Source organism: Onychomys torridus, chromosome 1 (genome assembly GCF_903995425.1).
Source record: "Onychomys torridus chromosome 1, mOncTor1.1, whole genome shotgun sequence".
NCBI lineage: Eukaryota > Metazoa > Chordata > Mammalia > Rodentia > Cricetidae > Onychomys > Onychomys torridus.
In genome coordinates this window covers 40,287,143-40,303,113 of record NC_050443.1, presented here as the reverse complement: position 1 = coordinate 40,303,113, position 15,971 = coordinate 40,287,143, and the positions used below count along the sequence as shown (strand labels likewise).

At 41.9% G+C, this 15,971-nt stretch overlaps 1 protein-coding gene across 1 annotated transcript in view; it reads left to right on the top strand.

Moving 5' to 3' along the window:
* Positions 1-5,674, top strand: part of Gabrg3 (gamma-aminobutyric acid type A receptor subunit gamma3) — a 611,436-nt gene extending 605,762 nt beyond the window's left edge. Inside the window, exon 10 of the mRNA XM_036189088.1 lies at positions 1,029-5,674. Within this exon, the coding sequence (XP_036044981.1) occupies positions 1,029-1,310 (282 nt within the window). The 3' untranslated portion in view covers positions 1,311-5,674. The remainder of the gene's footprint in view (positions 1-1,028) is intronic.
* Positions 5,675-15,971: the final 10,297 nt, after the last annotated feature.

Below are 15,971 nucleotides of genomic sequence, written 5' to 3'. Positions count from 1 at the left end.
GGCCCCTTCTGGTATTGTGAAAGCTGGTCCACAGGGATAACACTTTCAGGTCAGTTCCAGATCAGGAGCCTCTAGGCCCTGTGTCTGAAGTGCACTGTGTCTTCAGCAGTGTCTTCAGGTTTATCTTCCAGCCCTTGTGGGTAACAAAATCAGTAACAATAGACTGTATGCTTTGGTGGTCTCTTAACCTGCTCAGTAACTCAAAATGGGACTTCTCATGTCTGATATTATGGTGCTAGTCTATTATTAAGAAGAGCATTTCTTAAAAAACAAAAACAGACAGGCAAATCAGACAAGTAAATCCTCCCACTTACCTTCCACTATTTAGTCAGATTTAAAAGTGCCTCTCCCTAATGGAACTCAGTGTAGAGTGTGGTTAATAGCTCTTGAGGGGTTGACAGCTGTCTGAAAACCTGGGGGTTCCATTGGAAGCCTCTTCTCAAGCTGGATGATTCCTCCCAGTTCTGCAAGAAGAGCCAATGTTTAACTCTCCCTTTTCCTCCCACATTGTCTTTGCCAAGGCAGGAGGGCAGCTTGGGAATAGAGAGTATTCCCGCCACATGTGTTCAAGCTCTTTGCTGGATTACATGCAGTAACAGCGCTCTCTCACAATTTCAACACATAACACCTGTTACTGTTTGCTAACCAGAATAGGTGTCATATTTATCTTCCCATGCTCTAACATCCATGTGTTTTATAATTGAAGGAACCAATCTATGATGTGTACATATTTGCTACAAAGTAACAGAATTGAGACTTGAAATCGTAAACATATTTTGAAAATGTGTGGCCCTCCTTTCATGTAAAATCTAGGACATACAGTTTTAAAACTGCAACCTGGTGTTCCTTGTTCACTGAGCTGCCATGGTGCAAAGAACAGGTTGTGCCTGGGGCTGGATAAGTGTGGGGTGGGCATGTCCTGCATCCCTCTTCTGTGGTAGCAGACATGAGATGTCCCTGTAGCTCAATGCTCCTCAAGCTGTTTTTACCTGCATTTTATGACTGCTGTGCTATTCTTGTGCCTGCAGAACTATTCTCTCCTGGATATGAGGCCTCCACCACCTGTGATGATCACGTTAAACAATTCCATGTACTGGCAGGAGTTCGAGGACACCTGTGTCTATGAGTGTCTGGATGGCAAAGACTGCCAGAGCTTCTTCTGCTGCTATGAAGAGTGCAAGTCGGGCTCTTGGAGGAGAGGCCGCATCCACATCGATGTCTCAGAGCTGGACTCATACTCCCGGGTCTTCTTCCCGACATCCTTCCTGCTCTTCAACCTGGTCTATTGGGTTGGATACCTGTATCTTTAAGTGCTGCTCTGAAGGATGACTGAAGAGTACTTGATTTATGTTTTCCCTTCCCCCGTCCCCAGACAAGTAGTGACCAACCAAAAAAGTAGCAGGGAAGGACACTACTCGAGTTTGTTATGTTACCTTTCAGTAGCATGGGAAGTACCTGGAAAGTATTCCTTATAAATATTTCACTCTCTCTCTCTCTCTCTCACACACACACAGGCATACACACAAACAGCAATTGCATTCTAAAGTGATATTCTTGCTAACCCCCCTCTTCAACCTGTAGTTTGGTATTTATGAATGGCCTTGGATACTAGAAGCTGCCAGTTACCATGCAAAGACACCTGTAAAACATGCAAACAAATATCCAGAGGTTCTCTCAGACCCTCACCCTCATGTATCATCCCTTTGTGCTCCTTGGCACCAGTGCCTGTTTGTCCAGCATCTCCTTAGTGGAGATGCTCTAGAGCTGACCTCACTCTGAGATCCAGCTTGAACCACAGTCAGCTTTGGTCCCTTCTGTGAGGTCAGTTTGCTCAGGCACTGCTGTGCGTAGCTAGCTCCCCTCTTCCTGGCACCCTTCCTGCCTGCCTGGGAGGTGCTCATATGTATCAGCCACAAGTTTCCATCTGTGGAAAAAATGTGACTTTTAAAACTTGTTGCTGAGACCACAACTGCTATTTGTCTCTAAATCTTACAAAGTAGTAACTTTCTTACATCAGTATTTGTATACTGGGTTCCTGGACTAGTTGCGTTTCAACTCAGCATTTCTATAAGAGCTGTGTTTTACAGGACCAAGTCTCAGTCTCAGATGAAGGGTGTAGCTTATATTATTGTTAGGGGTTCAGTAACCATCTTCATCCTCTAAAGACATGCAACATGGATAGGCCTTTGTTTTGAAACTGTATTCCAGAGTGTGAAACAATGTAGACGAGTACTTAAACATGAACATTAACATTCAAGCCAAACCAACATTAGATGCAAAAAACATGGGTAATGGTTATCTTCAATTACACATTTTGATGAGCAAAAATTATTTTATACTTTGAAATATGGACACATAGCAAAATCCCAAAGAACTCTCCCCCCCAAAAAAAAATCAATTCTTTTGATATTTTTATAACACAAAACAAATTTGCTTCTTGATATTAGTTCTTTGCTATGACCAGATGCTCTTGTACACTTGAGGTCTGTGACCCTTTTGAAGTGTCCTCTGTTGGGGACAAGCAGACCTTGGCACTCCTCAGCAGTCAGTATCTCAGTGTTATTACAGCATTCACTACTGAATCCCTGTGTGCTTTGCTCTCCCAGAGCTGAATTAACTTTATTGAAGGTCATTCAGTTGTCCATTTCTATTATATATGCTGGATGATGACATAGAAAACATAAAACATTATACAAATAGAATATATAAAAGTGCTGACTTCTCCCAGCTTTTTAGATGTATTTCAGAAATCATGATGGCTGTGAGAGAGACCAGAAAGACTGAAACTACACATTTTTTCTAATTCTTTCTAATACTGTTGCATGTGAAGTCAGTGTGAAAATAAGCACAGCTGCTCACAAGGAAGGGTAATAACAGCTGTCTATGGGTGTGAGATATCCAGTGTTTTCTCCAGAGTTTCAACTAACGAACTATTAGTTTGATAGTTACTACATAAGCCACTTGGCCTCCAGTTAGAAAATTCAATTTAAAAATTGAAATAATAAATACTTGTGGAGAATAAGCTGAAGATAGTGACTTAAATTAAATTTCTCCTCTGTTGGGGGCAGTTTTGCCTATAGTACACTAGTATCTCTGAAACTCCCACCTTTGGCAGGCCTGCTCCAGAGGTACCCACAGTACTAAAGACAAAGAGAAAGCAACACATATAATTGCAAACACTAGAAGTTTAGAATTTACGATCAGAATTTTAACCTGTTACATTTCAAAAGTTCTGGAGAAAACTAAATTTTCTAGTAATTTTCTGTTCCCAAGGATTAAAACCTACACAGAGTTACCGTAGCAGAACTAACTCCCTGCTACCTTAGAACAACTCCATAGAACTACCTTAGAACAACTCTGTGCTCAAAACCTCTCAAGACTTTTACATGCAAGACATACGTACCAGTAGCCACTCATCGCCTCCTGCCCAACCTCGGCCAGGCTGATTAAAACTCTGAAAACCAGCACATGTTCCAGGAGCATGCAGTGCCTGTTTCTCAGTAAAATTCAATCATCTATGTCAGTCTGAATCTCCAGGATAAACCATTCTATTTCATGAAACAGGAGAGATGTCTGCCCACTGCTCAGGGGCAGAGCCTGGGGCTTTAAAGCATGAACTTTGAGGAGAATCTGGGGCACCAGAAGGGGAGTGAGAAATGCACCTCATCCTTAGACCCCAACTCTCCTTACTTGATGAAGAGGGATGTGTATGGCATACAGGCTCAAGCCTGCTGTAGTCTGTCCCATCCTACTCAGGTTTTTTTGTTTGTTTGTTTTTTGTTTTTGGTGGGGTTTTTTGTTTGTTTGTTTGCATGTAGAGCTGTGGGATGCTTGGGTAGTGGTGTGAACACCCTGCATTTCAAAGGTGCTACTGTGTCCCTCCCTCTTAGAAGCACTCCAAATGAGTAGACTGTTTGAACAGAGATTCCAGATTTCTGACCACTGTGTATCACACTGAAAACTGTGACTGTCTCCATTAAACTACATCCTGGTGGATGGGGTAAAACTAAAAAGATGTTCTACACACCAGAGGAATTAAAGCAAAATGTCTCTTCAAAGCCTAGACAGTTTCCTCATGGGTGTCCCTGATGCAGGGTGGAAGACAGTGCTAATAAATTTACTATAGAACCAGCCAACACTGCCCCCAGTTTACCCAGCATATGCCTTAAAATAAAAGTCAAGCCCCCAGTTTTTCCATTTTCCAGAAGTTTCCATTTCCTGCAGGAGCCTACATGTCATATTAAATTTTTCTGTTTTTTTAAATGCATGGATGAAAATAGGATTTCATTTCTTTATATGACAACCAGGCATCTTCACTTTTGCTGAGTTAATTTCAAACTTTTATGGATGCTTCGAACATGGAAATGTTTGTCCTTAACCACAAGCCATGTCCATGTTCCATGTGGGAACCTGAGGGTAAGTGTCCACAGAATGGCACTGCTCCAGACTATTTGACCTGGCAATAAGCTGCTGCAGTGAAAGATGTTTAGATGTGTGTTGTAGCTCTAAATGATGCCACATCTGAAAACGATAGATGCAAGGGACCAGGAATCCCATTTCACATCAGTTTGTCTTAACCCCGCTAGGAAGCAGTGGTCCACTCGATCCAAAGGGCTAGGAAACAAAACAAAACAACACCTCTGCCTCCTTGGTCATTTTGATCTCAGATACCAAACTGAAATTTTTATTTGAAACTTGAAGAATTCCAGCTGGTCCCAGATGCTGTTCTTCCGTTCTATTACTTCAGTGCCCTGGAGGCACCCAGCATTTTGAATCTGTGGTTTGGCAACTGGTTTTGAGTATTTTATTTTCTTTTAGAATTCAAAAACATATGAGTTTCCATATTAAAAAAGTAAAATGACTAGAGATAAACATATTATATAACTAAGTATAAATTGAAATGTTGAGTTCCATTTATGCTGATAGATTGTTGATTTGGAGCTTTAGAACACAAGTATATGGAAAAGTGTTTGGAAATAGGAAGGGAAGAAACAGAATGTTAACACAGCAAGTGTCTTATTCACAGTTTTCCCTGAGCTCCCTTCAAATGGCTACAAGTGGCCCATAATGAACATTGGATCTAAGGCTACCAGGAATCCATGTTCTTTGTGGAAGCATGGCCCAAGAACTGAATGCTGATGAAGCGCTCAGCATGATCAAGCCCGTCTCTGACCCCTCATTGTCTTACCTTCCATTGTAAACTTGGATTCTAACATAATGCAGAGGAGAAAAGACCTGTGACTTGAGATGAGAAGGTAACATGGTTACCAGTCCCAGAACAAAAATTTGCTTTGTTGTTTTTAACTACATTCTGGTTTTGAAGCCTTGAAGTTAGGATGTTCCTGTTTCCCCCTTTTAAAACTTCTCTAGTGTATAAGATAATAACTCCATGATAAAAGCTTTTTCTGATTCTGTTAAGGTTAAAAGAGAAGACGTTTCTGTGTATTTGCTTCCAGCATGTCTTTTAGTTGAATGATACTTTAGTTCGAATATTCCCAGTACGACATTTTTGAAACCCCCTTCCTGCAATAAAATCCCAGTCTTAAGCCAGCTTACATAAATCAGTGCTAAAATCTGAATTGAACTCTAATTGGTCATTAAAAAGTTTCCCATGCATTGAGTTAACCAGGTTTTTTTTTTCTTTTACATTATGTTATGTGAACTAGTAAATATTTACACACACACACACACACACACACACACACACACACACACACACACACACACGTCACACCCAAAGTAAGGAAAGTCTGAATGTTGCTTTGGCTAGAAGCTACAGCTAAAAGGAAGCTAGGAAGTGTTATGCATGGTAATTGAGGCCAATGTAAACTGTTTTGTTTGGTCTAGTCAGTTAAGACCAAAGTTAAGACTACTTTACCACTTCATTTTTCATATCTGTAAACAGTACAGGGTTGTCCCGGCCCAGGAAACCGGCTGCACAGGGTGAATCAAGAATGGTTATTGTGGGGAAGAAAGGCTCTCTGTCTGCTAGATAGTTTAAACTGAACAGGTTGGGAGAAAATGACTTTCAAAAACCTCCCAAACTGAGCTGGTCCCTGCTTTGTTTTGTTCTTTTCTAAATATTTAAAGATGCTTCTTCATATTTTTGCAAACAAGTGCAGTCTGCCTTCTGTACCCATGTATTATGAATCTGTGATTTCAACTGCCTTCAAGAATGTAAACACTTTTGTCTCAGCACGGACAGGCATTTCTTCTTGTCATTATTTCCCTAAATATAACAGAGAAACAGAGGCTGATGTAGAATTTATATTGTCTTAAGCAATGTAAGCTACCCCATGGTGATTGAATGTATAGGGAAGAATGTGCATAGTGTCTGTGCATATTATGTACCACTTTATTCAAAGGATTGTGCACCTGAGGGTTCTGTTATCTTGAGGTGTCCTGGGACCAGTCCCCTACAAATTTGGAGGGGTGACTGTAATGTTTACATTTCTTATAACAGACTTAGATCCAGATGTCTCCTGGTTGCCCTGCCCACTGAAGTACCATCTCAGTAAGTGTACATAACAAAGCCAATGGTCATTTTCTTAAATATGCATTTCTTAGATCAGGTGCTTACAACATGGCTATTTCAGTCCCCGGAATACCAGACAGCTCAAAATTATGATATCACCCCTAGCTTCCATTCACAAAAGAAAGTTCCCATTTACCACTGATCACTTTTTAATGCATAGGACTTTATATAGTGAACCCCCAAATCACTTCAGGCAAAAAGACCTTTGACCCTTCGCTATAGCTTTATGAATATTGTGAGAATCACTGTGGACGCTAGAAAGGTCATGCATGGCTGACGCAAAGGTGACATGGGTCCACCTTCTGATTTTCTCCCAGAACTGGCTGAATTCTTAATGGATAAGTCTGCTGCCTAGCAGAGGCAGGCGAGTCCTCCTGGCAAGGATGTGCCTGTACCAACTAAACAGTCTTTCAGGACAGCTGGATGGATAGGCAATCATAAGTCTTATAATTGTCGTGGGAGCCCAGATCTGCCTATGTCACTTTCTTAAATGTCAAGCTGGTGTCCTGGCTCACAGGAATCTGCTGGGAAGAGCTCCAGACATATCCTAAAAGTCTTCCCACTGTGGGATGGGGTTGCCAGGGACAAGTGATGAGGGCTTTGAAATAATTAGTATTTACTGCAACTGATTTTTATCAATAATTTTTCAGGTTTATAACGGAGGATTTTTATCAATTTTATGTTTGTGTGAAGTCCCCCAACACACACAACTCCACATTGGGAAGACCCTACCGTCCAACCCTTTGTCTAGCCTTGGCAGGCACAGATGACATTCAGTTAACTGCCCACATCATTGTATCCTTGCACTTTCAGGGTGGCCTGGAAAATTATAAATAAAAATAAAGAAGGATAAGAATAATCAATAGCTTAAGAAACCATCCCCATGATTAAAAGCAGAAAATGCACATAACCTTGGTGACTGAACTTTCAACTTGTCTGTCAGATATGAAGGAAGGGTATGTCATGACATCCATCATAGTTTTTGTCCATGTTCTAGCCTGTAGCTATCGATAAAGTGCAAAGATTTGGTGTCTTTCCTAAGCTATAACAAAATTATGTCACATATTAAGAAAAATGATGACAAGCTTTTTGAAAGTTTAATTTTAATATTATTTCAGAGTCCAAATTGTTTGCTCTTTCCTCAGAAGTCCATCTACCCTGCTTCAGGGATTTCCCAACACTTGAGGAAGGCATGCCACCCAGCATTTATTTCCTCACTTCTTTCCTTCTTTTCCTTTTTACCTCATTTGATATTTTTAGCCATTTCCTTCTAGATAACATTTTAATTGGCTAGGAATTACGTCTTTTTTCTAACGTTCCTGCATCTTTGGAAGCTGTGTTGCCCAAAGAAACCACCACGCTATTTCTATCCATGTCATTTGGGTCTAGGAGTTACAGCCTAGCAGTTCACATTGCCATTTTCTTTAACTATAGTCACTTTAAATATGTAATAGTGAAGTGTTACTATTGTTTTCTCTTTTTTCCCCAGCTTAGAATAATGATGGAAACACCCCAAAAGGCACAATGGCCAGTTGTGCTAGTGAGCCACGTTTACATACTGACATGTTCGTGTATAGATACATGTTGTTCTTTTTTTGTTTTGTTTGTTTTTTTTTAATATAAGCAGCTTTTGGACTCAGTAAAGCTTTGCTTGTTTGTGTTTTCCATGGAAGACTCTAGAAGAGTGACAGTTTTCAGGGACTGATTTGTATCTTGTTTTAAGTGATGGGATAGCTTGTGTTTACATGCAGTGACATGTGTTTTTGTGTTTGTATGTACAGCGGTAAAACTGAACAACTTATTAGTATATGTGTTACTCTACCCATCACCCCAAATTTAGTTGAAAGACTTAGGAGCACAGCTTCCTAGTGATAGCATGTTAGCTTAGTGAGCCTCTGGTTAAGGCTAACAGGGAACAGGGGAAGAAGAGGGAAGGGAGAGAGGGGCCCAGATAGAGTAAGAGACAATCATTGTATTTTCCAAAAATATGGGATCACATCCTTAAAAAAAAAAAAAAAAAATCAAGATGAGATGCCTGACCAGAAGCTGATGTGGAGAACATGTAAGCACCACCAAGTTACTTGGGTGCCTTGATTATTTGTGTACTGTGGCCAGGTTTATCTGATGACGTGAAAGTACTTCTCAATATTTAGATGGTACACGGACATTGCAGTGTTTGAGAAGCCACGTAGCTGTTCACAGATAAACCTAGGTAGGATCGGGGCTGGCTTGAACTTTCAAAGTCTAGGAGTCAGCCACAGAGTACGCAGAGCGGTTCTGTGAAGGAAAACTTTCATAGTCCTGGGCTGTGTCCCAGGCAAAAAGATGGGGGGATCGACTCTGTCGTCTTGTAGTCCTTGCAGCCTGTGGAGCCTGCCGTGGGCTAATTCCAGAATCCCACAGCATGTTAACAAGGGTTCCGAGCAAGGGTTGAGTGTAGAAGGGATTGTCTGGGAGGGGGGTGACCTGTCCTGCCCAAGTGGTGGCCCCACAGAGAGCTAGGGTCAGGGTCAGAGGATGGCCCCTCACCAGTGACTTTCAAGAGCCCTGGGTGCTCTGCTGTCCCCGAGGGCCCTCCTCTCCACCATGAAACGTGTCTCCCTGTACCCTGCATCTCGTGGTGTCCTAGTGAAGCGAGGGCGCCCTTGTGCCCAACGTGCCTTGGCGACCCCGGCGGCACCGCGCCCTGCCTTGCACGTCGCGACCCCGCCGAGCCCTCGGGGCCAAGCCCAGCCAGAAGCCAGCTGAGCCTCATGGCTGGGTTGCCCTCTGTATTTGTATTTGGATTCCTACGTTTGTACTTCTGATACAAATAAATGCACATGTTGTCAGAAATACTGAACTGCGTGTCCTTCTAGTTTGAGCGGCAACTGGTTGGGGACTATCGGCATTGAGGATGAGAGACACCAACTGTCCCTCTCAGATGCGCATCTCTTGGGAGCCAGGTGCCTTAATAGATTCTACACCTGGGGAGTCAGGATGGTTATGGCAGCAAAGTTAAAAGGGTTAGTTCTGAAGGACACTCCTCCCTCCGCTCCTGCCAAAGCTCATTTACAGAGACCTTCAAGGCAACTATGGGAAGCAGGAAAATTTCAATCCAGTTAAGACAAGGCAGCTGTGTGAGCCTACAAATCTCACGTGCAGTATAAGAGTAGATTCAACCGGAAATGAGCTGATAGTACAAGGAGACATGATCTCCCAGGAAACTCCCTGATCCTCTGGCTCTTACAATCTGTCCCCTTCTACAATGTTCCCTGAGCCTTTGGTGGAGTGTTTTGTAGATGTACCCATTGGAACTGTGTTACACAACTCAACATTTTCATTAGTTGTGGTTTTCTGTAGTGATGTCTTTCTGTTGAGAGGAGACATCTCCTTGATGAAAGGTAAAGATTACACTTATATGTGGGTACAAGGACAAACTGTTTATAAATTGTTGTTAGGGATTATGCTGGTATAATTAAATTGTAGGTCCTCCTCCAATATTCATGACTTTATTAGCACTGAGCAGTTAGCTAGGTTTCCAGTACCAAGCTACACCCAAAAGTCTCACCAACATGACAACCTAAACATGAGCTGAACAAGGATGTCACCAATAGGCATGAGGCCTCAACTCTACACAAAGAAATAGGAATATATATATAATGAATGAACAAAAGAGACCATAAATTTGAAAGAGAGCAAGGAAGGTTATATGAGAGAGTTTTGAGGGAGGAATGTAAAGGGAGAAGTGTTGTAATTATACTATCAACAAAAAAATAGTTTGAGGGTGGGGGCAAGTCTACTCTGGCACCATCAGTGGCTGGGATCCAAGACTATCTGAAGGTCAAACATTGGTCCCCTTGACAAGGGCACTGTTGCCCAAATAGGACACAGAGGGTGGTCATGGCATACAATAGTAATCCCAGTCATTATTAAAGGGGCAATTTAGAAGAATCCAGTTTGGGCTGTATAGGTAGATGCTGTCTACCCAAACAAAAACAATAAAACAGAAGAAAATCAGATATAACATTATTACAAACAACAAAATCAAACAGAAGAGCAACTACCATGGGGCTCAGTGGACTTGAGAAGCTTCTATGTCACACTTTGGTCCATGGGAATGAGACATATTTTTCTAGGCAGAACAAACCCAGGTTGAGAACTGGGACTTCATATATTAATTTTGCCCTTCCTGGATGAGCATTGCACAGAAGGAGTGGAGGACCTTGGAGAACTTGAGACTTTGTCAGCACAGGGCACTTCCCATGCAGGACAATCCCCTAGGACATGTCAGTGTTTCTTGATGCTAACTCTGGGACTGACCTTATGCTTGAGAATGGACAACATGCCATGCTCATTAACCCCTTCTTAGAGAGTTGTGATCCATATGTTTGTGATCAAAAAAAGGTACAACAGAACACCTGGCATTTCTTGAGAACAGACTGCATACACCCAGTTATTCACTCCTTAAAGCACCTAGTCATGGAGGTTCTGGCTCTGTCACCAGCTTATCTGGGAAATACCTGGGACTTGACATACTTAGCAAGATGCAAAGAGACAAAAGGGGATCCAAAGGCTACAAGTGTGACTTTACACCTCCAGTCAGGCTCCCCAGAACCTTGGTAGCATGGAGTAGACCATAGAGGTAATTTTTTGGATATTGTAGACATTTAATTTACTTAAAATTACTTATTTTTGAGACAGCTCACTTTCCATAAAGTATCTTTTAAATATGTCGTAATGTCAGTCTGGGGTCAACTGTGCGGACCCACATGAATCAATACTCTGAACAAAATAAGACAAAACCCATAAAAAAGCAACCACAGTTGGGCATTTGGCTGTTCTCTTGCTTGGTGGTTTCATTTGTGAATTAGGAACAGCACTTTCTCTTTGATCAGAAACATAATGGCAGTGATCCCAGGTCATGCCCACAGCCTGGCATTGCTGCTTCAAAGGATAAACTTTGCAAAGAATGAAGGAGAAGCAGGACTCTGCCCCAATATCCTGTTGTTTTGTTTTCTAAAAATTCTTCAGTGAATTTCTCTGAAGCCATAGGTTTTTGGTGATAATCAGAAGGGCACCACTCTCTCCTCATCTCATGTATGAAGCAAACTTACATAATGCCCAGTTCAGAAAGAAATGCCCAAGATCTGTTTCCCAGAAAGCAACAGGTACTCTGAAGAGGTAGGAGCCTAAGGACATGTCTAGTAATCTATTTTAAGGATGCAGAAATGAGAAGGGATGTGCTCCAGAGCTGGTACGGCTGGTTATATATAAATGATTAAGGGTAATTAATAGTTAATTCCATGAGACACTTAACAAGAAATTTCAGCACCTACAGCCAATGACATAAAAACTCAGCACTTTCCTGATAGAGTATAAAGGAATAATTCCAAATCTCTGGACAGTGAGGATGTCAGAATGGATAAATCAGTATGACCAGTATGTGTGCCATCTGAGCACTGGCAGAACTCAAGGATATACCCCTTACCTGGAAATGAAGAAAGTCATTTAGTGAGAGAAACCCAGGCAACTACTGTGGCACAGATGACAGTACGAAATGACACTCAGCATCTCTGGTTTTGGTGGAACTCATGAAATCCCAAAGGAGCAGAGCTAGGTGGCAAAGTGTGGCCTCCAAACACAGTAGATTCACTCTATATGACCAGTCCTTGGGACTAAGAAGAAGCCATAGTGTGTTGAGATGTGTCTCTCCCTGAGGTGACTAGCCATCCACCTGGTATCAGGTTCACTACACTGAACTCTCTACATTCTTGAATTAACACTGAATGGTCTTGTCCTTTCAAACAAGTAAAGAATTTAAAGTCTTCCAGATAAGACTTTGCCTGTCCTGTCTTATATCCATGAACATGCTTGCAGAGGGACTCCATAGGCCATGAGAGAGCTCACACATCATGTGACTCCTCAGGCAGTGAAACCAGCTTTTCAGATGTTCTCATAGATTTTTTTGAACACGTGGAAATGGATGCTTTCATTGGTGACAAAGGTTTAAATATCAAATGTGTGATCCTATAAATTGTGTATGAATATGCCCAGACTTTCCAATCAGGTAAGTCATATTTTCTAATAATAGCTGCAACCCAATGGAATAGAAATAAAGAGAAAGAAATAAACATCAGAGGAAAGCAAGTGTTAACCAAGGGTGACTTAGAAAAAACAGGACCACCAAATTGCTAGGCACACATCTTTCTCATTTTCATTTCTTTCCTTTTCACTATCAAAGCATTCTATTGGTGTATAGTCATAGGAAAAAGTGATTGATTGTTTGTTTGGGTCATGTACTCTGACATATTTACTCAACATAATCCTTCCCTTTCCTCTCTCCCCTCCAATAATGTACCTCCCCTCCCTTCCCCAGTAGTCCTCTGTACAGTTTCAGTGTGTGTGTGTGTGTGTGTGTGTGTGTGTGTGTGTGTGTGTGAGAGAGAGAGAGAGAGAGAGAGAGAGAGAGAGAGAGAGAGAGAGAGAGAGATGAAGTTCTACCTGACACATACGAGAGAAAATTATGTAGTATTTATCATTTGGGGTCACTCAATATGATGGTCTTCAATTCTATCCATTTTCCTACAAATAACAGCTTCCTTCTTCTTTACTACTAGACAAACATCCATTGTGTATAGATACCAACTGTCTTCATTCATTCATCTCTTCATGGATAGCTAGGCTGATTCCATAACTTCACTTTGCAAATGGTCCCATAATCTTTGATGTCTTGGGGTATACTCCCAGGGGAAGTGTAGCTGGATCGTGTGGCAGTTTCATTTTCACTTTGTTGAGGAACCTCCAGGGAGATTTCCATCATGGCTTTGCTAGTTTACACTCCTTCCCACAGCAGGCTCATCCCTACTGCCCTTTGTAAAGATAGCTGTTCTCACGGGGCATGACAGAACCTCAGTGTAAATCTGCTGTGCATTTTCCTAAAGGTGAACATGTCCAGCAGTTCTTCATGCATCTACTGGCCATGTGCATTTCAATGTTTGAGAAGCATCTGTTCATTTAACTTGCCCAATTGTTAGTTGAATTATTTGGCTCTTACATTAAATTTTTGAGGTTTAAAGAATTATTGTAGATATTAATTCCCTGCCAGATGTATAAGGACAAAGATTTTTCTCCCATCCAATAGTCTCTTTCTTCATAGTTGTTTGCTTACAGAAGATTTTTACTTTGACGGCATCTCATTTGGCAATTCTTAGATTGATTTCCTAAGTCACTGGAGTCATTTCCAGAATGTATTCACATTGAATCTGACCTGCCCCACCCACCTTCCTCTGAGTTACTGTGACAAGCTGTGGCAAAGCATAAACGTCCATGTATGCCCATCGTGGAGTAGAAAATCATTGCACTTGGGGAAGCGGCTACAAACAGTTATAAAAACAAACTGAAATACAGTGTCATTTTAAGAAGTCTATTCGATCAAGCAGCAGTTCATGAAAAGTATAACCCTGGATCAGAAGTGGTTCAGGAGTTTCAACTGAGGGTTCTGGTGAAGGATGACACAAGATGAGTAGGGAATGAAGCAGAGAAGATGCACAGTTGATTACACTTGGTAAGGTGTTTTGCTCTCTGTGCTCTGCTGGGAAGCTTGTGGTCCTTTAGTTTACTGCTTCTAATTCATGGGCTTCTTCTCTTTTTCTTTAATACAGGTATTTTATAAAAATGAGCCCTGGTTAAGTGCTTTATATATCCATAGACCCAGCAAGGATGAGGTAACGTGTGGCAATCTCTGCCTAGCACACTTCAAGCCTGGGCTCCGGTACACCAAACCTAACAAGAAGCAGCGCTAGGAACTTCAAAGGGAACATGCAAAGATGTGCAGATCACCCACTGAAAACAAAGCTTTAAAAGACTTCTGCTCTTTCCTCCAATGGGGAAATTGTGAGAAAATGCATGGCTGGGAGAAAATTTCCCACATACATACATACATACATACATACATACATACATACATACATACATACATAAATAAATAGCACCTCCTTTAAAAATGGAAGGTTTTAAAAGCCAGTTGTGGTGGTTTGAGGAAGAAGCACCTCCCGTAAGGAGACATTTGAACACTTGGTCCCCAGCAGGTGTGCAGCTTGGGAAGGTCTACTTGGTGTAGCCTTGCTGGAGAAAGGAGTCACTGGGGGTGGGATCATAGAGTTTATACCTCACTATACTTCTAGTTTTCTCTCTCGTCTTTGTGACTATGGTTGAGGATGTGATCTCTCAGCCTCCTGCTCCAGTCACCATGTTCCATGTCCTGCCTCCCAGCTATGATGGACTCTTACCTTTCTGGAACCATAAGTTCAAATAAACTCTTCCTTCCATAAGTGGCTTTTGGCCATGACATTTTTTTAGCACAGCAACAGAAAATTAATTAATACACCGATCTTCCTCATTTCATTATTCCCTTCCACGGAAAAGCCCACTTTGCCCAGTTCCTTGTGTACAAACCTGAGCTGTGTAGACATGTGTGCATGGAGCACTCTCTTCAAAGTTCCTTAAGTACCCCTCCTGAGATTCTTACCTCAAACCTGGAGCAGGAGCCAGGGACAGGTATGTATGCCACTTCAGTGGAAGCATAGGAAAGTAGGCCCCATGAGAAGCTGGCATCTGGAAGATCAGAACAAGCCCACCTTTTAGGTAGGTATGATGAGACAGAGAAGGATTACATTAGGTTAGGTAACTGTCTTCTCTGTAAGCAGTGTGATCCCAGGTTTAAGGAGTACAACTTCAGACACTGTATCTTTGGGGCTATGATATCACAGCTTATAAGCTCTGAAGACTCAGCTGTTGAAGTTGATCCCAGCCTTTGTACTTCTCACCCCAGGACCCATCTATGGTGGGCCCAGCTCTGCACTTTGTGTGACCCTCTGTCCATTCTGCATATCCAACAGCTGGGAAAGAGAATGAGACACTTCTAGGAAAACATGCTGGTAGAAGAGGCTTTAAAATGACTGCATTCCCTTAGCTGAAGGACACTGTTACTACCTGTTGGCTACAGAGGAAGCTGGAAATTGTGGTGCAGCTCCACATACTGCAAGAAGGAAAGATGAATTTTGATGGGCAAGAATCTCTACCATGAACACAAACAGAAGTGAAATATCAATTCAAATATCAGGAAACAATATCAGAAATGCTGGGGGATCAGCACACCAGGTACCAATGGACTCCAGCAATGACAATACTTGCTGACTACAGGAAATACCATCCAGATCTACCAAATGAAATCCAAGTTAGCAGATGCATCAGCTTATAAGTGGTATTGTTCTTTCCACCTCAGTCTCTGTCCTAGTTAGGGTTACTTTTCTGTGATGAAACACCATGCCCAAAAGCAACTTGAAGAGGAAAGGGTTTACTTGGCTTGTGTTTCCACATCTCTGTCTATCACTGAAGGAAGTCATGACAGGAACTCAAACAGGGCAGGAAACTGGAGGCAGGAGCATATATAGAG